Here is a 24,249-nt window from a genome sequence, read left to right on the forward strand (position 1 = left end):
TCATAAGTTCAGTTCAGTCGCTCAATCGTGTCCGACTCTGCGACCCCATGAATCACAGCATGCCGGGCCTCCCTGTCCATCACCAGCTCCCGGAGTTCACTCAAACTCATGTCCATCAAGTCGGTGATGCCATCCAGCCATCTCATTCTCTGTCATCTGCTTCTCCTCCTGCCCCCAAGCCCTCCCAGCATCAGAGTCTTTTCCAGTGAGTCAACTCTTCGCATGAGGTGGCCAAAGTATTGGAGTTTAAGGAGGGTTCATAGATGTCCTTAAACATAACTGGCCATGCAACAATTACCAAAAATATATTCTGCTTGCATTGTTACTGGAGTTGGTATCTGTGTGTGTTGGGAGTTGTGCTCAGTTAGCTAAAATCTGCCCACCAACCCTTAGCAGGCTTCCCAGGCTGGTATGACTTCTTCAGCCAAGACGTGACAGTTTTCGTTTTCTCTCAAAGCTCCTTGTAGACAAACTCAGGCTGTCGAATCAAGTGAATGACAGTGCAACAGTGTTGAACCTTGGTCCAAACTGAGATAGGTTTTCAGGTTTTGTGTCTGGCTCTGAGCCTCGTGAGGTTTTGGTGTCCTGAGTGGGATTCAGTAACTGGTGTGACACAGTGTTGAAAAAAAACCGTGGGTTTTCCTTGGCAGCACTCCTTTTTCTGCCGGTTGACAGAAGACAAGAAGTCGGAGAAATTCTTCAAGGTTTTCTATGACCGAATGAAGGTGGCCCAGCAGGAAATCAAGGCAACAGTGACTGTGAACACCAGTGACTTGGGAAATAAAAAGAAGGATGACGAGGTGGACAGGGATGCCCCATCACGGAAAAAAGGTAAACACTCCCCTGCTTGCAGCTCTGGGGTCAGCTGGATTGTGAACATTGGAGGAGCCCTGGTTTTTCTTTAATTTTTACATGACTTCTAGACTCCCAGATGGATTCTGACTGGGGCTTTCAGAAGAATAAAACCAGTCTGATTGTGATAAAACTCTTCCTATGTAACCTGGAAGAGTGGCTCAGTGGTAAAAGAATCTGCCTGCAATGCAGGAGACTCAGTTTTGAGCCCTGGGTCGGGAAGATCCCCTGAAAGATGGTATGGCAACCCACTCCAGTATTCTTGCCTAGGAAATCCCATGGACAGAAGAGCCTGGTGGGCTACAGTCCCTGGGGTTGCAAAGAGTCAGAGATGACTTGGTGACTCAACAACAGCAACAACATGTAACCTGAACTGAATTCCTACTGCTTGGCAAATGACTAATGTTTAATAAACTAATACTTTCTTGGTCAAACTCGGGGTTTTATTGGCAGGAAATCCACTGATAATCTTTTCCTGTAATTTTCCTGTAATTTTCATTTAATGTCCAAGAAAGTTGAGGAAAATACACACTTTAAAACAAAAGGCATTATCTAATCCCTTATTTTCTAAAATATTCGAAGGTTCATGAAGCTTTTTATCCATTACCTTCCTTAAAGAGAAGTAATACTGGGGAGTGGGTAGACTCAAGAGGGTTAGAGTCAGATGGCCTTGAGCAGATCTGAGCCTTATTTTTTTAAGTTTAGAGCTGGGTTTCTCAGCCACAGCACGTGGGACATCTGGACAATCCATTGCTGTCAGGGCTGTCCTGTGCATTGCAGGCTGTGTACCAGCATATATGGCCTCAACCCAGTAGATGCCACTGCGTGTATGCTAAGTCGCTTCAGTCATGTCCAACTCTTTGTGACTCCATGGACTGTAGCTCGCCAGGCACCTCTGTCCATGAGATTCTCCAGGCAATAATACTGGAGTGGGTTGCCATGCCCTCCTCCAGGGGATCTTCCTGACCCAGAGATCAAACCCGCATCTCTTATGCCTCCTGCTTTGGCAGGTGGGTTCTTTATCACTAGTACCACCTGGGAAGCCTGTAGGTACCAGTAGCCCATCTCCAACTTGAAATCTCTCCAAATATTTCCTGTCATCCCCTGGGTGGAAATGGGGTCAAAATCACCCCTAATTGGTAACCACTGGTGTAGAATGGGGATAAACAGAAGAAAAGGAAGGCTTACATTTACTGAGTACTTCCTACAAACCAGGCACTGTCCAAAGTCCTTTACATGTGTTACTTCATTTAGAACTCAAGTCAACACTGTAAAATAAATTATTTTACATCCATTTTACAGACCAGGACACTGAGGCATCAGAATGGTAATTAACTTGTTAAGAACATGGAACTAGTAAGTATACCAGAGTCAGGATCTGAACCCAGGCAGTCCATCAACAGAGTCTAATGCCCCTAACTCTGGTGCCTGGTTACCTTACAGGGTTAGTGTGAGAATTCAGCGAGGTAATTAATACACATCAAGTGCTTGATCACGGTGCCCTGGGGCTCCGTAAGGGTTCTATCAATTGTCATACAGTAACAGAAATTACCATTTGCTTAGCTTATGTTGACCCTCTCGGGAACCCTCTCAGAGAAAGACTTCAGTGATGTTCTCCCCATCTTACAGATGAGGAAGCTGAGGCCCAGAGTCACAGGTGTGTGAAGTTGGCAGAACCTCTACTACTTTTCCTCTAAATGAGAGCAAGCTGAGGTGATGCCTTAGAGCCACAAGTGAGCTGGCAGAGCCCTACTCAGTTTTAATTCTAAGGGCTGAGAGAAGATGGTGGCATCTTGGAGTGTTTCGCCGACCTTGAGGGGCTCTCTGGTGATCCCAGAACTTTGGTCTCTCTGAACATCGTCTCTGCCGTGGTGAATTGCGTTCCCAGGGATTCAGCAGCATTGACCATCTCACGTTTGCGTTCTAGCCAAAGAGCCTGCGACGCAGATTACGGAAGAGGTGCGGGATCAGCTCCTGGAGGCCTCTGCCGCCACGCGCAAAGCCTTCACCACCTTCAGGAGGGAGGCTGACCCTGACGACCACTACCAGTCCGGGGAGGGCGCCCAGGCCACGGCGGACAAGACCAAGGACGACCTGGAGATGAGCGCGGTCATCACCATCATGCAGCCCATCCTCCGCTTCCTGCAGCTGCTGTGCGAAAACCACAACCGGGACCTCCAGGTGAGGGCGGGGCGGGGGCGGGGCGGACGTGAGGTGAGGGCGGGGCGGGGGCGGGGCGGACGTGGGGTGGGGGCGGGGCGTCCAAGCTCCTCACAGCTCCGCCCAGCTTCTCTGTGACTTGTGGGCTCCTCTCCTTTCAGCCAGTCTCCTCCAACTGACGGCCCAGACTGTTCTTGACCTCTGAAGCGTTTCTCTGTCTCATCTTCCCCACTGTCTCCATCTGTGTGGTTGCCCTTGCTCCATGTATATATTTGTGTTGTGTGTGTGTGTGTGTGTGCACGCCTGTGTCTGTCTGGTAGCCTGCCACTTTTTGATGTTTAAGTGCAGAGGTAAATCTTGACTTGGTGGCGGGGTGGGTGATTAAATATACTAGACTTACAGAATCTGGTACATGGAAAGTTCTAATCAGTATCTTTTGGTTGAATGAATGAAGTGGTCTTCTGGTATTTTACATTTGTTGTTCAGTTGCAGAGTCGTCTCTGACTCTTTGCGACCCCATGGACTGCAGCACACCAGGCCTCCCTGTCCTTCACTATCTCCTGGAGCTTGCTCAAACCCATGTCCATTGAGTCGGTGATGCCATCCAACCATCTCATCCTCTGTCACCTCGTCCTCCTCTTGCCCTCAATCTTTCCCAGCATCAGGGTATTTTCCAATGAGTCAGCTCTTTGCCTTAGGTGGCCAAATATTGGAGCTTCAGCATCAGTCCTTCCAATGAATATTCAGGGTCAATTTCCTTTAGAATTGACTGGTTTGATCTCCTTGCAGTCCCAGGGACTCCCATAAATGTTCAAAAATATTTGTTGAACTGATGATTCCAGAAATCCTTTGTTCACTTTTTGTTGTTGTGGCCAAGGCTTACTAGGCACTCAGATGATTCTGGATGCTAAGTGTCTCCTGTATTATTACACTTGTTTTATAGATGAAGAAACTGGGGTGCACAGGACTCATTTAGGGTATGCAGAGCTCACATTTGAGCCCAGGCAGTTTGGTGGGTAGAGTTTGTGCTGTCCACCACCACATTAAGATAGAGGCTATTTTCTTCCTTGCAGAGTTTCTCCAACAGCAAAGGCTTTTCAGGATGGTTTCCAGAGATACCCTCTTTGTTCTGAGTGGACGCAGATCTGTAGAAGCCGTCACTCCCCAGAAGCGTGCAGGAGCCTGGCTCCTTGGCCATTACCTGGTTCTGCTGCTGATTGTTAAGGAAAATACTCCCGTCTGCATAAAAAGGATGAAGCTGAACCAAAAGAGTGTGCCTGAACTCCTCTAAGATAGAATGTTTCCTCCTGAAGTAAATAGAGTAGCAGTGGTAGTTTTACTTGAATCATGATGGTTTGAAAAGAAAATAATTCTAGGAACTTCAGTGGTGGTCCAGTGGTTAAGACTTCACTTCATTGCAGGGGGTGCATGTTTGATCCCTGGTCAGGAAGTTAAGATCCCACGTGCCTCGTGACCAGAAAACCAAAACATAAAACAGAAGCAGTATTGTAACAAATTCAGTAAAATCTTAAAAAAATGGCCCACATAAAAAAAAAAAAAGTAATAATTGTAGTCCAAACATAGCAAGGGGAAGGTGCAGCCTTGAAATGTTGCATTGTTGATGTGACCCTCCAGGTGGTTTTCACATGTTAGCTGTGGCCAGACCATTTGGTGCCACAGCTAGAAATGGCTTGCCCTTAAAACCTGCTGCAGACTCTCTACCTCAGTAAGCTGAGTAATGAATTTAATTGTTAAACAGTAAGAACAGTGAGATGGTACTGGATGAAGTCTGCAGTATTAATACCATCTGTACTGATTTTTCAATCCAATGGGTCTGAAGAGCCTGGGCTTTGAAAATGCATTCAGATCCAAGGTCATCAGCCAGCCAAGTCTGGCCCATACTTCAAAACGAAGGGGTTTCTGTCAGCCAGGCAATGACTTCAGGCTCGTTCTCAGCTTTGACGCCTGCTCATCTCCTCCACTGACATCCCCAGCTTCATTCCCGTCCACGGCTGAGTGTGAGATCTTGGCTGTTGGTCTTCTTTTTCTTGCTTGTTGCTCAGACATTCCTACTTTGGACATAGAACACGTCAACCCTCAATGCACTGGCCTGACGCCTGCATGCTGAGCTCAGTGGGCGGACAGAGCTCTCATGACCCAGAGGTCAGGGTCTGGTGACTGTCTCCTTGGCTGGCATTTCTCTGTTTGAAGGCAGACTGTATCCGCTCCACCTTCCGTATCTACACCATCCATCGTGGAGGAGACAGGCCAAGGGAGTGTGAGCGACACCGTGGGAAACCCAGCTGTCCTACCAGTAGGAAAACAAAGCCTTCAGCTCGACTGTTGCGTGTTTGTGGATGGGGGCCCTGCCCTGCTGCTGGAGTGATTTCTAGGCTGAACTTGGTGGCCATTGCTCTGTACTGTTTGCCTGTACCAGAGCCACTGGTCTCCACCAACCTCAGGCTCCGAAGGAAACGTAGATTAAGACTTTGCATGTGTGTATTGATTTCCTCACCTTGGCGAGGACCTGCTCTGTGCCCTGAGCCAGGGCGATGGAGACCCCACCCCTCTCCCCACAAAGCAGGAGCCCCTGGTAAGAGGGAAATGGCCTCGCAGCATGCTGAGGGCTGCTGTTGTGCCATCTTAGGGGTTTTGTAGATTCAGAGCAGGAGAACCACATAGTGAGCCAGGTCCAGGAAAGCTTCTCAGAGAAGCGATGTCTGCTGAGTTCTGAACTAACCAAACACAAAAACCTACCTTGAATAGAGTCCCGTCCATGAACGTCAGAGGGGCGGTCCCGAGGTGCTTGTTTCCTGAGTGTAGCGCTGGTTTCATGGATCTGTTCTTCCTCCCCTCCGCCTCCGGGAACTCCCGTCTTCACCGGGGAAGCAGAGGGAGGCCCTCATTGTATGAGTTCACCCTTTCTTGTGGGGAAGTCCTCACAGTTGCTGTTTTGTACCTTACCGTTGTGCAGTTGTGGCCGACATGACTGAGCCTGCAGCACACCAGGCTTCACTGCCCTCCACCATCTCCCAGACTTTGCTTAAACTCGTGTCAATTGAGTCAGTGATGCCATCCAACCATCTCATCATCTTCTGTCGCCCCCTTTTCCTTCTGCCCTTAATCCTTCCCAGCATTAGGGTCTTTTCCATTGAGTCGGTTCTTTGCATCAGGTGGCCAAAGTATTGGAGTTTCAGCTTCACCATCAGTCCTTCCAGTGAATACTCAGGACTGATCTCCTTTAGGATGGACTGGTTGGATCTCCTTGCAGTCCAAAGGACTCTCAAGAGTCTTCTCCAGCACCACAGTTGAAAAGCATCAATTCTGCGACACTCAGCTGTCTTTAACTCTTAGCAAAACTCTGAATTAATTCTCTAAGACCCCCATGGTCTAAAGCACCTTTTCATGAGTCCTTCCAAAACTCCATTCTCCAGTGTACTTGTCTGCCAGAAACAGTGGTATTGTGGGGAGAAGGAGTGTACAGTATAATATATTAAAAAGAAAAAAAAAAAAACTTAGCAATTTAACCTTTGAGGATACCATAACGCCAGTAGTTTTAAACTGTTTAAGGCTACAGAATTCTTTGTTTGAACAGCTCAGAAGGTACAAGGCAAAGCAGATGAAAGCAAGGCTGCTTTGTTCATAATAGAAACTACAGAGTGCTAGAACTTTGCTTTCTCATCTATAAGAGCCCTGAGACATGGGGCATTCCTGGGGTCCCCCAGGGTTTTGCAGGGCCCACTGGAAAACCAGCAGTCTGGACCAAGGGTTTAGAAGGATGAAGGTTGCACTCATCTTTACAGACTCCCGCTAAGTCAGACACCCTGAGCTAGTTAATAAAATCGCTCTGACAAGAAGATGCTTGTAGGAATCTGGCTCTCAAACTAGTAGTTTTAAGTGGGATTCAGCAGCTCTGAATGCCATCCCCTTGGCAGTTTTCTAGATCTGATGGTGAATCTCTGGGTCAGGGTTTCCTCTTGGATCTGAGGAAGAAGACATTTTCACGAGGAAAGAAGGACCAGCTCCCTGGTAGAAGGAAGTGCAGATAAGCCCAGAGAGGGAGAGATTCTAGCCTTTTGAAGTTGCCCAGAGTTTCTTGTCATGTTTATAACTTTAACTTTCCTGTTGATAAATGTTTAGTAGAGATAAAGCCACCGAACTTGACTTTGCCGAATGGGCAGTTGCTGCCTTAAGCAAGCTTTGTTCACAGTAGCAAGAACCTTGATGGGAAGGACTGTTTTTGAACCATTTTTCCATTGCTTTTGAACCTTCCCCTGAGAGGCTGGCTTTGCCTTTGATCTGAATTAAGGAATGCAGATCCTGATTTCTGTCCACTGAGGTCTGTTTAAGCCCAGGCTTAAAGTCTTTGATTTCCTTCATCTTCCCATCCTGACTTGGTCCCTGGCACTCCAAGGAAGACCACGAAAATAACAGGATTTTTCTAGCCTAGGCAAGGTGGGGTGAGTGGTATGTGCTAAGGGTAAACTGTATTCCTTAAGCATGGAAGGAGTTCCCATGGGCCTTTAGCAAGTGGCACAGCAAAAAACCTCTGTTTTTGTAGAGAATAAGAGAAAATGGATGTAAATTAGGAGGGAGAAATTCTGGGTGGACATGCTCTAAAGATCATGAGAAATGGGAGAGGTTTTCAAGAAAGGGCCGCTCACTGTCCTTCCTGGGGAGTCTGAAGCATGTCAGCCTTGATGACTCCCCAATCCTCTTTCTTCCATTCTTTCAACTTAAATCAGATATTCAGGCAGTGTTTGTGAGGCCCCTGGCCTGAGACAGTCCCTGAGCTAGTTGTCTGTTGCCAGTGCTCCGATCTCAGTGGAGTCAGGATGGAGGGCTTCCTGAAAGAAGTAACTCAAGACCCCATCCTGAAGGAAGAGAAATTAATCAGAGTGGAGACAGGGAGAGAGTGACAGAGGAAACAGTGCGGCTAAAGCCCCAGAGATGAGAGAATGAAGGGTGCCTGAAGAGCAGAAAGAAGTTCATTGCTGCCAGACAGAGAAGAGCATGGCGGGAGAGAGGCTGCCACTGAGCAGAGGTAGGGGCATGGCAGGAATGATGACACAGGAGTTGGGGAGGAAATTGGACCTCAAGAGCCATGCTGTGCATTTGAGCCTAGCACAGTCTGGTCCTCCCCTATCCTCTTCCTGAATATTCCTCCACCCCACCATTGCATGGCATGGGGTTCAGCCAGGCTGTTAACAGGTAGAATCTTCTTTGAGGGACTGGAGCAAGAAACGGCTGTGGAACCCTCCTCTGGCTTCCTGTGGTCCTTAGAGAAGCAGTCACATGCAAGCACACGTGGTCCTCAAACATCTGTCCTTCCCCCACCTCCCACGCGGACCTGAACGATGGCTCAATTTTTAGACTCGTCGGAAAGGCTTAAGCACAAGGGACTGAGCTTAACTTGGAGTTGGGGTGACAGTGAAGGGTGGTTAGCTTGTTGACAAGTCAAGCATTAAACTTGATTACCAGCTTTTAATCTGTGCATTTATAAATGTTTTAATTATACAAGGAATATATGAATATATTCTTTCTATGAAGGTTTAAATGAAAATAAGTGTTCAGTTTAAATAAAAGTCCCTCTTCCTGTTCCCACGTTGTTCTGAACTGAATCCTTCCTGTCCTTTTCCTGTATATTTAGATAGGAGCACTGGAGCCCTATTAATCTGCTATTTGCCCTTTTTGTTTTCTTCACTCAACAGTATATCCTAGAGGTCTTTCAATATTGATACATACGGACCTGCCTCAGTGTTTCCAACTTGTAATATTAAAGAATGTTGATGAACTATCATTTGTTTGTGCCCCAACTGATGAGCCTTTAGGTTGTTTCCAGTTCTTCTCTGTCTCAAACAGTGTTGTAGCGAACGTCTAATATGTACTTTGCGAATAGTAATAGAAGTGGAATTACTGGATCAAAAGTTACATTCATTATATCTTTTAATTATCTTTTTAGAAAGACAATCCAAAAAGATAATTTTCTGATTTTCTACAGCAAATATATGTAACTTTTATAACTATGCTCAAAAGTATTTGTAGTTAATCTTTGCGTCTTTTTAAGAAGAGATTACTGGAGTCTATGACAAAAAAAAAAAATCTGCATAAAAATAGACATTGCGTTATGAGGTGGTTGAATGTGCCTTGGTTTACTTCGTTGAGAAAGTATCTACTCTTAAGACTTTTGTTAACCTTGTAAATTTACCTTGAGAATACATACTCGGGCACATGCACACAAGCATACACACATTTATTCACTTTTGTTCCTTCTTTTAATAATGGAAGTGACCCAACAAGGTCATCCAGATCCCCGCCATGGCCATGGGCGTAAGCCCTCCTGTGACACTTTATGCTGTGATGATTTGCCCTCAGTACAACACTCTGGGCATTTAGTATCCAGACCACACTGTCATCTTTTCAATAAAACCACTGTCCTTGGAAATGTCAAAAGACTCTGAACTTAACATGTGGTGGGCAGGGAGGTGGGCTGGAGCGGGAAGGAGAGAAATGAGAAACAAGGGTCTCAGAGTCTGAAGTGGGTTGTCAAAGAGGAGCTCTTCTCCACTGCATCCCATACAAAAGCCAAGTGTTCATAGCTGTTGCCAAGGCCGCATCCATGGCTGACCATCGTGGGGGCTGACTCTTCTAACCAACACAATCCTGTGTACCAACAGGCTACACATGATCAAAATGGCAGGCTGAATGACCGTTTCCCTCTCTCTTTGCCTCTGCTCCCCAAACCTGGGGACTCCCCAATTGCAGAACTTCCTCCGTTGCCAAAACAACAAGACCAACTACAATTTGGTGTGCGAGACGCTGCAGTTTCTGGACTGTATTTGTGGAAGCACCACCGGGGGTCTTGGTCTTCTGGGACTCTATATCAATGAAAAGAACGTAGCCCTCATCAACCAAACCCTGGAAAGTCTGACCGAATACTGTCAAGGACCTTGCCATGAGAACCAGGTAATTCCAGTTTTCTTTGAGGGAGTGGGGAAAAAGAAAAAAAGGAGCATCATTTTGAAGCCTTGTTGACATGGACTAGTTCAGGAGTCATATAGCATCTGGCTGTAGACCTTGGGAGTCAGGAGAAGCAGAGGCCTCTGTCCAGCAGTGAGGAAGGAGCCACTGGCCTTTATTACGTTTTAGGACGTGACCTGATCCCAGCCATCAGCAGGCATCCTGGTCTGTGCCCAGCTTGATTTGGTTTGAATGGCCCAGTTCTTAACTTTGCTGGGAATCCATGGTAAAGTTGGAGGTAAATGAGTAAGACCAAAAGATTGGGCTCTATTTCAAACATTAGGGAAGACGCAAAAAGGGACCACCTTACGGAAGGAGGTTTCAACTTAACTAGAGAGAAGAGCCTTCCTGGACATGAGACCATTTGAAAATAATATGAGAAAAACATACGGTTGACATTCAGAGAAGAGAAAGACCCGTTAGTCTTTTTTTTTTTAAATAATTTTTGTTTATTTATTTATTTTTCTTTAGTTGTGCTGGGTCTTCAGCCCTGCAAGGGCTTTCCTCTGGGTGCTGCGTGTGGGGGCTACTCTCCAGCTGCAGTGCGCTGGCTTCTCATTGCAGTGGCTTCCCTTGTGTAGCACAGGCTCTAGGTGCGCAGGCTCAGTGGTTGCACTCCCAGGCTCTAGAGCACAGGCCCAGCAGTTGTGGCACATGGGTCCAGTTGCCTCACAGCATGTGGGATCTTCCTGGATCAGGGATTGAACCTGTGTCTCCTGCTTTGGCAGGTGGGTTCTTTACCACTGAACCACCAGGGAAGCCCATTGGTTCCTCTCAAGCAGTATATTTTTGGAGTGGAACCCAGTAGTTTCTTGAGTAGAGTCATTGCTTATCCATGACATCTTATAGATTTTGTGAGGTTTTGCACTGATGCTAGAATGAGTATGGTTTTTAACTCAAATTCTGTGTCCTAGTTGGAGGGGGTAGGCCAGTGCTTAAAATAGCCCATGATAAACCCAGTGACCAGGGCAGGTATGACATGCCATGTTACTTGGGAATCAAGGCCAGAACCTTGGCTCAGAAGAGAAGCCTAGCTTACGAGAGGGACCACTCACTGTATACTGAGAATCTGATCATAGTTGTCCATGACTATGAGGCTAGCATTTTGTTAGATCCACTTTCCTCTCCAGGTTTCCTGATGAGACAGATGGTATAGTCTGAGTTAAAGTGAAAAGAAACAAACAAACAAAAATTATAACAGGCATGGGGGGAGAGGTTTTATCTGACATATAAGTGAATTTCCTTATAACCTCAAGTTGGCTTTTCTGCCAAACTGAGGTCTGTTGCAAAGGAGCGTACTGGTATGAATTCTGCTGCACATGGGGATCTTACCTGGTGGAAGGTGATTAATTCTGATATTACGTAAATTAAAACTTGCTTTCCAAGCTCGAGCCTGAAGCAAAAGTGTGCGATACGAAAACCGAGTGATGTAGAGAGAATGGAACACACCTTTCAAGGGGAAACCGGTGCTCAGAACCCAGAATCAGTCACACACCATATTTTCCCTTAAGAACAAAAGCCCACTGCGCTGTTTGGATTCGACGCGGCCAATTTATCAGTTACAGTGCATGGGGACTTTCCTGCTGTTTACTGTTAATTCTGAAACTAGAGATTTTCATCTGTCTTTTATTTTTACCACTTTCTCACGGAAAATTTGCTGCCGTCCCCTAGAGACATGACTGGGAGTGGCAAACTTTGTGTTGAAATAGCAGTTCAGCCTGTTGCCCTTTGACGTCTGATATATGACCAGCCTTTGTGGCAATGTCCGTGTGTGCCTCTTTTCTCAGAACTGCATAGCCACCCATGAATCCAATGGCATTGACATCATCACAGCCCTGATCCTCAATGACATCAACCCTCTGGGAAAGAAGAGGATGGACCTCGTGTTAGAACTGAAGGCAAGTAGGAATTGAAAGCAAAAAACCAGTAGCATTTGGGAACTTTGTTGTGTGTTACCTGTGCACGTGACGTGGTCACTGCTGTGAAACTAAATCCTGAAGACCGTTGTTTTAAGCTCAATGAATGATCCACATTGCAAGTTCTGAGTAAAAGGCAGAACTTCGGTTTTTCCCTTCCAAATAAGGTCTTGGGACAGGATATCAGTTTTTCAACTCACAGGTCACATGGAATGGGAACTCATCACCCAAAGCTAAAAAGCAAATTCAGACTCTGAGAACTAACAACTTGACTCTGAAAGGTGCAGACAGAGAAACAGTGGAAACTCCATTCCCTCTCTGGTCTCTCATTTCGCCGCCCCCCATTGAGGAAAAGGGCCAGTTGAAGAACAGTACCACTAAAACTATCGAGGACCAAAAAAAAAATGTTGATAGTGTCAGGGAACACCTTTTTCTGTTTCGTGGTTGATTTAGCAGAAGGGAGGTTCATCAATGCTTGGTTAACATAAGGAAAGTTAAACCGGCCAGTATTGTGCCTCCCGGCATCTGATGAGTTTCTTTGCATCCTATACAAACAGATGACTGATGTTGAAGCACCTTTGACGTGCTCACTCCCTCTGATACCAAATATGGGGTGAAAGCAGTCGCTTAAAGATGCTTAAGCCAGTGGGTTTACAAGCCAGCTTGTTGAGTATTTGAGAAACTGATGGACTACTCCTGATGTTGATTTCTTGAATGTACAAGAAAATTCATTAAAAATCAAGTAAAAACAAAAGAACAAAAAACCCTCACTCCTGTCTTAGGGGTTCTGAAGATTCTCTTGAGTGCAAAGTTTTACTTTTGAGGATTGGACTCGCAACCCAGCCTGGTGTCTAAAGTGTATTTTGAAACGTTAGCCTCCCTGAGCACATTTCCTTTTTAACTGTTCTCGTGTTGGGGCAGGTTAAGATCTGCCCTCCATCTCACCCCCGCATGGAACACCGGGTGCTTTGTCACTGTCATGGGAGAGCCTGGACCTACAGGGTTTAGCTGAAAAGCCAATCTTTATTTATGGCATCAGTGGTGCCAGAGAAAAGGTTGTTAGGGAAGGTGGTAACACAGAAGCCCACAGGAATCACCCAGTTATTTTTATTTTATTTTAATGTTCCTAACTGAGAGTCCACGCTAATAGATAGTTTGGGTCTATCATTTAAGTGGATTTGTTTCTTTGGGCTATTTTTAACTCCTTTGACAAATCCTGTTGTTGAAGGATCATCTCATTCAGGCTCATATCCCTGGCTACCATTTATCAGGATATATAAGAGGAGAGCCTGAAATAAACTGAGACCTTCAGGTGCTTCTCATCAGCATTTCAGTGGCATTTTCAGCTAGTCCAGTAACCTGAAGGTTATGAGAGACATTTCTGCCCTATGAAAAGCCATTTTTGATGGCATAACAACCTGATGGAACTGCTGTGATCTGTGGTTGGGGAGAAAAAAAAATATTACCCCCTCTCACCAAAACAACAGTCTTCGAGTCCAGTACACAAAGAAGCATGTGGATTATCATAGTCCTGGAACCTAAAAGCTGAGATGTGCAGGGAGTGGTTATGTAAAAACTTTGAACATAGTGGGAAATGATGGTTTAGTATGTGTACGATGAACCCTTGGGTCTCTTTTGTTAACTGGCATTGGCTGTACTCTCATGATAGTATTAGGGGCTGTAAGAGCTGATAGTGCTATTTTAGGTCAGGGAAGTATAAGTATTAGTCACTCAGTCATGTTTGATTCTTCGTGATCCCATGGACCATAGCCCCCCAGGCATCTCTATCCATGGAATTCTCCAGGCAAGAATACTGGAGTGGGTTGCCGTTTCCTTCTCCCTTAGGTCAGGGAGAAATTATGTTAATTGTCAGCCTTCTCTGACCTGCACGGCTGAATCACAGTATTGACAAACAACCCCTGCCCCTGAAGGCATCTGGATCTATGTCTCAGGGGCTTCCTGACCACTGTCATCATTAGGGTCCCAGTGTATCCACCAGGCTCCCTTGTTTAACTGTCTCGTGTCCACTAGGAGTTGGGCCAAGTGACTGTAAGGGTAAGCTGTACCCAAACAAATAGGTGCCTCTGTGACCATCATCTGCTCCTGTGGACGTGTTTTGGGGTTGTAAGTGGCACCTTCTCAGTCTGGTGCAAGTGGTTTCCGAAGTATCAGGTTGGCCAAAAAGTTTGTTCGGGTTTGTCTGTACACGCTTATGGAAAACCTCGAACAAACTTTTGGGCCAACTCAGCGCTGGACCCTCGCTCTCCCATGGAGCGGAACATTTGTCAGGATGCAGCCCCTGATCACCCGTGGTTCAGGCCGGCCACCCCCTGGCAGCTTCTCCTCATTTCTTCCTCCCTTTGTGTCTCCGATTAGAACAACGCGTCCAAGTTGCTCCTGGCCATCATGGAGAGCAGGCATGACAGTGAGAATGCCGAGAGGATCCTCTATAACATGAGGCCCAAGGAACTGGTGAGTTGGACGACTGAGCCCCTGGCCGTGGCGCTGAGCAGCATCAGAGCTTCGTGGGTGCCGGAGCAGAGTATCTACTTCCTTGAGCTTTCTTTATGATGCCAACAATCAGAAGTACAAAGAGAACATTTGATTCGAGCCACTGACCAGGGCAGGGAGGTGACCCCTGTATGGAATAGGTGGCCTCTGCCTTCAGCACAGCCCCCAGGGAAAGCCTCCCCAGGCTGTTTTCCTCGGGGAAGGCGACACCAGGAGGGGTGTGGCAGGCTGGAGTTCACATCCACAGCTCTGCCCTTTTCTGGGTCACCTTGGTGACTCTCAGAGCTCCACTTCCCTGAAAGGAAGAGGATGGTATCAGCTAGTCCAAGAGTTGCTAGGGAGACTAAGCAGATGATTCCTGCAGAGCCCTGTGAGTGGTGCCCGCACACGGTAAACTCTTCCGGAACGCGCTCATTCATGGCTGCTCTTTGCTGTGACTTTGTCCAGAGATCAAGAATTCACATCTCTTCTTGGTATCGAGAATCTGGGCAACAGAATAGTGTTGTTTTTGTTCTTTTCGCCGGTGGGAAAGGGGGCGGGAGGGTGGTGCTGACGTTTATTTTGGGGGGTGATGTTAACAGCTGGCTGTGACTTCCAGGCCGGGAGTCAGGGCTGTCGACTGCGAGACAGCAACTGGCAGAGCCAGACCAAGCTGAGGACGGAATTCTCTATGTGGACTTCTTCCCACGCAGATAAACTGTAACTGACAGACCTAAATGAGGGCACTAAAACTGCCCTGCCGCCCGGTGACCCAGTGTGTGCTTGGGGCCAGCTGAAGTCCCTTCATGTGTCCCTTTAAATAAAGTTCACAGCGAGTCCAGCACTTTGATCTCTGAGGCCAGGAGTGAGTTCTCAGCCTGAGACGGAAGTCCTCTCCCAGTTTACGTAAGGGCTTATGTAACGGGCTGGGGGCTGGGGAGACTGGGATCTGTCACTCCTGAGTAGGGACGGATGGCTGAGCAGGGAACCCACTCCAGTTCCCATCAGTCAGGAACACACCCCGTCCTGGGTGGGGACCTGGCAGCCGCCCTGGGTACCACTGGCTTCCAGGTCACCCCCTTGTGGCTGAACAGCTTCGTTCCCAAATCACAGGGCAGAGTCAGAGGCTTCCTGGGACAAACGTGGTTCTGAGAAGGGGTGCAGCAGAGACACCCTAATGTCGGGAGCACGTGTGCACACATACATGTTGTGTGTTCAGGCTCCCACGTCCTGTGCGACACGTTGTCTGTTCGGTTTGTTTTTAAAGAACCGACAGGAAGACAAGCTTGTAGAGTGAGGGCATTGTCTCCACAGTTATTTCCAGGGCCTGACCTGGTGTCAGCACAGAAATGTGTGGCCCTCTGTGTGCTTGGTCTCAGACAGTCAGAAGTAACCCACAGTATTGTCCTTCTGGCGATGCAGGAGGCGGAAACGCCTTCTGAATCGTTAAAGAAAGTGATCAATCTTTAGTGCAAATTAAGGGTTGAAGACGTTGTGTTCTTTTTCTCTGAATGATTGATTCTTGATAGGTTCATCTGATAAACCGGGCCCTGTTTTGTCCAGGGTGTTGTGCTGGGTTCCTGGAAGGAACTGAGAAGGGGGCAGAACCAGCCCTTCCCCCTCACAGGGAGCTGAGGCCAGTGGGTGGGAGCAGGAAGGCCGGCACCCAGATGCCCTGGGAAGCATGCTCAGGGCGTGAGAAGATCAAGGTCAAAGCTCAGCTCAGCTCGCTCGTGTGAATTTTGGCACACCCCTTTGCCTCTCTGAGTCTGCTTCCTCATCCATAATCAAGGGGAATCTTTGACACCTCGTAAAGCGTTGATGAGCCTTCATGTTTCTGAAAGAATAGTGCTCGTCGCATAGAAAGTGCTGGTAGATGTCATCTGTTAAAGATCTTTTCTTCATGTGGTGTAGGCTGCAAGGGACAGGGAAATATCTGAAGCCAGAAAATAGTTTCATCAGCTATTCCTAAAGGCGAATGGTTTTCTGTTTTTCCTGAAATGGTAAAGGTACAGGATGGGGAGAGATGACAGGAGGTGAGATAGGACTCGACTGGCTTCTAGCCTTCGTTTGTGTCATATTGTTTGGGTGCATTTTTTTTTTAGCAACCGTCCCTTTCTAAAGTAGAAGGTCATAACAGGGAACTCTGTTCAATGTTAATGGGGCAGCTTGGACGGGAAGGGAGTTTGGGGGAGAATGGATACATGTATATATATGGCTGAATCCCTTCTCTGTCCACCTGAAACTATCACAACATTGCTTATTTACTATGAAGAAAAAGTGAAAGTCGCTCAGTTGTGTCCAAATCTTGGCGACCCCATGGACTATACAGTCCATGGAATTTTCCAGGCCAGAATACTGGAGTGGGTAGCCTTTCCCTTCTCCAGAGTATCTTCCCAACCCAGGGATTGAATCCAGGTCTTCCACATTGCAGGTGGATTCTTTACCAGCTGAGCCACAAGGGAAACCCAAGAATACTGGAGTGGGTAGCCTATCCCTTCTCCGGTGAATCTTCCCGACCGAGGAATCAAACGGGGGTCTCCTGCATTACTGCAGGAGAATTCTTTACCAACTGAGCTATCAGAGAAGCCCATTTATTGGCTACGCCCCAATACAAAATTAAAAGTTAGAAAAAAAAAGGTAGATAGTCATAGATCAGCCACAGGATGTCTGTTGGTTTAGGGAGAATGGATGGGTTTCCCTCTCCTGTCAGTGGAGGCTGATTGGCAGTGGCTGCCTGTGATTGTATTAAGGATTCTGAGGTTGTGTCCACACCTGGAGGAAGAGTGTACTGAGCCTGGTGGGCAATGTCTGTCCCTGGAGGGGAGACTCCGTGTGTGTGCTGTCGTTGCCCGTCCTGTGTGGGTCTTCCTCAGACAGGGACTCTTGTGCCATGGCCCTTCTTGCAGGTGGAAGTGATCAAGAAAGCCTACATGCAAGGTGAAGTGGAGTTCGAGGATGGTGAGAATGGTGAGGACGGAGCCGCCTCTCCCAGAAACGTGGGACACAACATCTACATCCTAGCTCATCAGGTGCGACCCCTCCCCAGGCCCCCCTGCCCGACAGTCAGTGCCAGCATTCCATGCGTGCGCCTTTAAACTTGCTTTTCCTGTAAGGATTCAGCCTGAGGTTGTGTGGGCGCGTGGTAACATGGCTCACAGGTACCGCCAGCCACCTGACCCCAAGTGCAAGGTCCAGGCTGCTTCCAGTGTTCCATTCCCGCAGGGTCATGTCCTTGGAAACCCCCACATTTCTTAAAAGCGTTCCCACTGAGCCGTGACACTTGGATAGTTTATGACTGTGTCTCCAGACACTTGAAAGGAGTCTTAGTCTTTTCATAAATATTGATGAGTCTGTCTTAGCCGTCTCAAGAAAGAAACCTCAGCTGCCTGGCCTATCGCACTTGGAAATCTTTGGGAACTTGTCACTTTGCCTTGTCTTTGTTTGCCTTTCGGGGGATGGAGTAATACTTCCTACCCTGGCACCAGAATGCCCTGTTTCGTAACTCGCTTCCCAACTGGCTGGGCTTCTGAAGACACTTCCTCTTTCTGGAGGTTGACGTGCTTGGAGCGGGCTGAGGTGTGTGGGCAGCCGGGAACTCGGCTGCAGACTGGTGCTTCTGGTCCCCTCCACCTCTTTTTGGTGGAGGCGTTTGATAGAAAACAATGATGGGATTGGGCTGGAGGTTGCTAAGTCCGTGCTCCTTGTCTGCTCCATTCCCGGCATTTAATTTAGGGGAGTTTGGGACGGTCACGTGCACACTGCTATATTTAAAATGGATAACCAACAAGGACCTACTGTATAGCACTTGGAATTATGCTCGGTGTTACATGGCAGCCTGGATGGGTGGGGGATTTAGGGGAGAATGGATACATGTGTATATATGGCTGAGTCCCTTTGCCATTCACCTGAAACTATCTCAGTATTGTTAACTGGCTATACCCCAATACAAAATAAAAAGTTTAAAGTTTAAAAAAAAACTGTATGCCCAAATCAGCTTACTCAATCTTAATGAGCAAGTACATATTGATAAATAAATGATTTAAGCTTCAACAGAAAAATGGTAATGTAGCCCCTGTAAGGTTTCAGGGCGTTCCAGAAGGAGGCTCTGTGGGGTTGGATAGAAAACCCCACCACCCTCCTGCCTGGCCAAGGAAACCAGGGTACAGTGGGCCCTTGAGTGGACATGCGCTCTCCACGCCACTCTGCCAGGCTCCCAAAATAGCTGCCGTGCAGAGCGAGCCTCAGGGGGGTGCAGGGGGCCCCCCATCGCCCTCCAGCTTGCCACTTGTTCCCATGAGTCTTTTCTACCCAGAGCTAGAAGGCAGCTGTGTGTTGCTGTTGCAGACAGAACTGACTCCCCTGTGGTCTGCACTTGTGTTCTAGTTGGCTCGACATAACAAAGAGCTTCAGACCATGCTGAAACCCGGTGGCCAGGTGGATGGAGATGAAGCTCTGGAGTTTTATGCCAAGCACACGGCCCAGATAGAGGTAAAGGCCGGGTACCCTTGGGGCCCAGGCTTGCGTCGAGGGCCTCCGCGGTGGGTGCCCTGGGCTGGAGCTGGCATGCGGTCACTGGTCTGAGGGCTAAACAGGCAGTGAGAAGCTACAGTGCCCCAGGGCCCGCACTCAATGCTCAAAGCCAGTGACAGCCAAGGTAGTGGGGAGACAGGCAGCGAGCCAGGCCACACAAGGAGACTCACTGTGAATTCGGACAAGGGCGTGAGGACGACCAGAAGGTATCATGAGACGGTACCACCGAAGGACCTGCTGTGGATTGTGGTGGTCAGGGCGGCCTGTTCTGAAGAGTGTTGCCTGAGTGCAGACCTTCCGAAGGATGGGAATGAAGGGGCACAGCCAGGAGGCTAGAGTTTGGCAGGCCCCGAGGTGGGAGGTAAAGGTGAAGAGGTGGGGCTTAGGGAGCAGGAGTGAGAAAGCACTGGATCAGAGAGGAAAGAGACAGCCCCAGGTCCTTCAGGACCGCGTCCGGCATCGGCAAGAGGAGTCTGGACTTTACCACCGAGGACTAATACGGCCAGATCTGCACTTGAAAACACACACCCACACCCACAAGAAAAGAAATCATCTCCATTTTTGGGATGGGACAACACTGAGAAAGGACTCAGAGGTTGCATCACTCAGAGAGAGGTCCAGTTCTCAGTGTCAGGGCTGGCATTTTCATCCATGTCTGGCTGACCCCAGAGCCCATGGGTGTTTCTATTGTTCCTTGCATTGTCTCCTGGGGGCTGAGAGAGCCCAGACCTGCACCCACAGGCTTCAGGCGGTAAGGGATGGTGTATCCTGATCAGCTAATGAGGAGATGCACAAATACAGTATCAGTGTCAGAGCAAGGATTTTAAAAGACTGGCAGACTCCTTTGGGCCATATGAGACTTGCAGGATAGAGACACGTTACAGGATAATCTTAGCCGCTGTCTGGGGTCTCGTGACTGTCCTCATAAAATGCATCATTTCACCGATCGGTTGACCATGACAGTGTGGATGAGCACGTAATCTCAATTGATTGTTCATGACCAGAGGTTTGTTCTCTGGAGCCCTTAGAAGACAAGCTTCAGGTATTTGCGGTGTGGAATGTCAGAGGGGAAGGAACCTTGGAAATGGTCTGGTTGAGCTCCTTGATTCAACATCAAACTGACGTTTGATCAGGTGCAGAGGTGTTAACAAGGTCACCCACTCTGTTAGAGGTAGAGAAGGGCTGAGATAGATTTTGATTCCCGACTGTACATTGACTGAAAGAGAGGCATGAATCGATCTTGAATAATGGAGAGAAATGGCCAGGCAGGGCGGCCTGAGCTCTTGAAATCCTGTTCCTGGGCAGCTGCTCATACCTTCCAGTCTCGCAGAACATAGAGAGTGCTGTCACTCCCAGGCTCCCACAGACCCTCGTCCTGGTCACACCACGCAGGTCGCCCTGAAATCTGAGTATCTGTTCTTGCCAGGAGACCACCTGTTCCTCCATTGTCTCCTGAGCCCAGATCTTCTCAGATCGTGTTCCTTCCATGTAAGAAGGCCTGATCCAGAGCCCCCCTGACGACGTAAAGCAGGAGGGCCATGGGGGACTGCAGATTGTGTATGCACCCGCGTTACCAACACCCGCCCCCCCTAATCCCAGTTAACGAGGTTGGCTTATGCACCAGATTCGGTAACATGACCTCCAGTTTGATTTGGAAACCACTGGTCTCCAGACGACCTTGCCGAGGATTCAGGGAGGCCGGGCTGTGGGAACCTGCCTCGTTTCGGAGTTTCCCACTGCAGCTTGACCTGAGTCATCTCCCCTGCTGCGCTGGGAAAAAAAGCACTGGGAGACTGGGAACCAGAACTTCTCAGAGAGGGTGTGGCTCTGAGCCTCACCTGACTTGTCCAGCCCCTGGGGAGGAATGACACAGGGAGACCTTGTCGCTCTAGTACTGCAGCCTGAACCCCTTTGAAATCTCTGCCCCCCACCCCAGGACTGTGACTCAACACAGTGTTGAAAAATTTGAACAGTTTCCGCCAGACAACTCTGGGGACTGCACCTGTCTAGGAAGAGCACGAGGAATATTTGTGAAGTATCCACCCAAGGACCAGCAAAGCTAGTTAAAAGAACAGTGAGCATGATACCAGTATTAAGAGCCTATTGGTTTATGCATCACATGTGTTAGATGCTCTGACAGGTCAGAGGTTGGAGGTCACTGCATCTGTGAAAACCGAAGATCTCCTTTTTGAGTTCCTATCTAGGGAAAAGAACCCACCTTTGCAATCTGAGAAAGGCTCTTCAGTGAGATTTGTACCATGGCCTAGCACTACCCGGTAGAGTAGGATCACCACTAGCTGTGTTTGGCTGTTTAAGTTACAATTAAATAAAATTAAATACTAAGCTCCAGTCCTCAGTTGTGCCAGCCGCATGTGCTAGCCCTCAGTGCCCGTATATGAGTAGGGACTCTGCTTTCAAAGGGGCAGACACACTGTTGCGGCATCATTTCATCATTCCCATTTTCATCATTCCAGAAAGTTCTGTTGGACATCTGCAGCCCCAAGCCTCATATGAATCTGTACACAAAACACCCTTTGAATTGTTCCAGATCAAACTTCATCACAGTACAATTCATGGGTCTGAGGTTAGAAAAATATTTTGACTTACCAAAACGGTTTTACGCATAAATCTAAGAGATACAGCTCAGTTCGGGAGTTACAAAATCCATGAAGACTCCGGGTCAGGTCTGTTTTTTGCTTGATCTTTAATTCTGAGACAGGACTTCCCTGGTGGTCCAACTTTCCTGGTTAAGAGTCCAGTCTTCCAGTGCAGGGGGTGTGGTTTCAATCCCTGGTCAGGGAACTAAGATCCCACATGCCACGTGGTATGGATAAAAAAGAAAAAAAGAAAAAAAAATCTAGGCTGAATACTGAGCCTGTGGCCTGTGCCAAGTCCTCAGTAAAGGATTTTTGACGATTTTAACCTCCTCCATTTTTTTCACCCTAGATTGTCAGATTAGACCGAACCATGGAGCAGATTGTCTTCCCCGTGCCCAGTATCTGTGAATTCCTAACCAAAGAGTCAAAACTACGTATATACTACACCACAGAGAGGGACGAGCAGGGCAGCAAGATCAACGACTTCTTCCTGCGGTCCGAGGACCTCTTCAATGAGATGAATTGGCAGAAGAAGCTCAGAGGTGGGTCAGCACCTCCAGCTGCTGTGGAATTGTGTGATTCTGCGGGTCTTGCATGCGGGGGCTCGATGGTGAGTGCGTGGACCTCCCCGTTGGAGCAGAGCTGGTGGGGTTCAGGATTCTGTCCCCCTCTGAGCCCCAGGACGACCCAGGCACCTTGGGAGCTGGTAAGTGGGCTCCAATCTCCAGGAGGTGCTGAAAAGGCTTCCTTCCGGCTGCCTTTGACCTGATTCAACTGGAGAGCTCCCAGAAGGACTGAATATGCTCCTATTTTGATAGAGAAAATGAAAGGGATGGAGAACAGACAGGCCTGCTGCTCACAGGATGGCACATTTGAGCAGGAGGTTGAGCCTACCTGAGAGCTCATTGACCAGCCCCCCTGCTCGGAAGACACTGGTCTTCCCCCTTTTACAGGGCAGTTCAGATTGTAGACCCTCGGGTCATTTTATCAGCAGTGGAATCACTGGCCACAGAAGAAGCGTCATTGCTCACCAGCGAGTCCCGTTGCGGGGCCCAGCCAGGCTGGCTACATTTCCTCGTCTAAAACTCTTTACAGGACTGCCCTGGCAGGCTTCCTGCGGCCGGTTTTCATTAGGGTTTTAATGTGATCCTTCACTGCCAACAGTACGCTGGGCACCAGCTGTTGTGACCAGCTTAGAAAGGATGCTGTTTGATTCCCGTCATTAGTCAGGAGCTAGGGTTTGTATTTGAAACCCTGGATTCCAGCTGCCCTTGTGATCGCTCCAGCTCCTGCTGAGGGGCGGGGCTGCGGGAGGGGAAACAGGGCTGGAGGTCAGGTTCTGGGTGCTCTGGTCCTCTTCCTCCCTCACTGGCCTGAGCCGGTGCAGACCTGCCTCCTTTCCTGCTGCCCCTGCTCTGCTCCGCTCCGCTCCCTGCCGCCCTGGAATCGATTAGTGGCAGAAGGCGTTGTGCAAGCAGGCTGCCCGCCAGGCGCTGGTCTCACCCCACCCCTGCTCCATTCTCCCTCATCTCTAAGGGATGCCTCATCGACCAGCACTTAAAATACTGTCATATGTTTTGCTGAACCAACCCATTTGTCACCCAGCCCCATGCGAGGTGTCTAGCTCACCTTTAACAGAGCAGCATGCATGTCCTCCATGGTGTGGACCTCAGAAGCCCTCGTGGACAGGTGGTCCCACTATCAGTGTGTCCTCGTAGCCACCGTGGGCTCCATCCAAGCTCCTGTAGCTCAAGCTTCGTGAGTCGTGTTGAACATCCTCGCAGCACCCTGTTCATGCAGTCAGATAAGAAAGATACCCAGAGAGGTTGACAGAGACCCTATGTGTATGCTTGTGTTCTCAGCTATGGCGTTCAGTAGAAGGGAACTTCCTCTTATTTATTGAATTTGCTCTTCATTGAAATAGTCCATGATTCCAACTTTAGGAGATGATCCTGAATTCATGGTTTGGTTCATCCAGACCTCCATGAGAGTTATTAAAACGGTGGTTTTGGACTTCCCTGGTGGTGTGTTGGATAGGAATCTACCTGCCAGTGCAAGGGACATGGATGTGACCCCTGGTCTGGGAAGATTCCATGTGTGGGGAGCAACTGCACCCGTGTGCCACAGCTGCTGAGTCCACGCTCTAGAGCCTGCAGGCCACAGCTTCGGAGCCCACGAGCCACAAGTACTGAAGCTTGAGTGCCCAGAGCCTGTGATCTGCAACAAGGGAAGCCACCAGAAAGAGTAGCACCCACTTGCCACAACTAGAGAAAGCCCATGTGCAGCAGCGAAGACTCAGCACAACCATAAACACGTGAATTTAAAAAAAATTTTTTACCCTTTCTAATATGTAGGTCTGCTAAGTGCAGGCAGACGCTTAACCTGTGAGCCACTAGGGAAGCCCAGTATCTAGGTCTGCTGAGTACTAAGACTGGTCAAATATAGTCATTCTCTCTGAACTGTGTTATCAAATAGGTATATAAAAATAGGCTCTCCAGGGGGCTTATGAATTGAAAGAAAGATTTTCACCTTTTATGATGAGGTGAGAGACCTTGTCATCCCTCTTTCTGAGATGATGTCTTCAGCCTGGCAGAGTAGGAAGACCTCAGCTGCAAGAGGCGGGGATCTCTGGATTTGCTCTCCTTCCATCACCCACTGGCTTTGTGACCTGGGCAGGTGAC

General features: G+C 48.3%; 1 protein-coding gene across 1 annotated transcript in view; it reads left to right on the top strand.

Moving 5' to 3' along the window:
- The window catches only part of ITPR1 (inositol 1,4,5-trisphosphate receptor type 1), a 360,426-nt gene that overhangs the window by 275,457 nt on the left and 60,720 nt on the right, over positions 1-24,249 (top strand). Inside the window, exons 41-48 of the mRNA XM_055414365.2 lie at positions 651-831; positions 2,780-3,033; positions 9,778-9,978; positions 11,820-11,930; positions 14,325-14,420; positions 17,348-17,470; positions 18,825-18,929; positions 21,918-22,110. Coding sequence (XP_055270340.1) covers positions 651-831; positions 2,780-3,033; positions 9,778-9,978; positions 11,820-11,930; positions 14,325-14,420; positions 17,348-17,470; positions 18,825-18,929; positions 21,918-22,110 — 1,264 coding nt within the window. The remainder of the gene's footprint in view (positions 1-650; positions 832-2,779; positions 3,034-9,777; positions 9,979-11,819; positions 11,931-14,324; positions 14,421-17,347; positions 17,471-18,824; positions 18,930-21,917; positions 22,111-24,249) is intronic.

Source organism: Moschus berezovskii, chromosome 24 (genome assembly GCF_049115385.1).
Source record: "Moschus berezovskii isolate FMDL1 chromosome 24, NW_MosBer_1.0, whole genome shotgun sequence".
Classification (NCBI taxonomy): Eukaryota; Metazoa; Chordata; class Mammalia; order Artiodactyla; family Moschidae; genus Moschus; species Moschus berezovskii.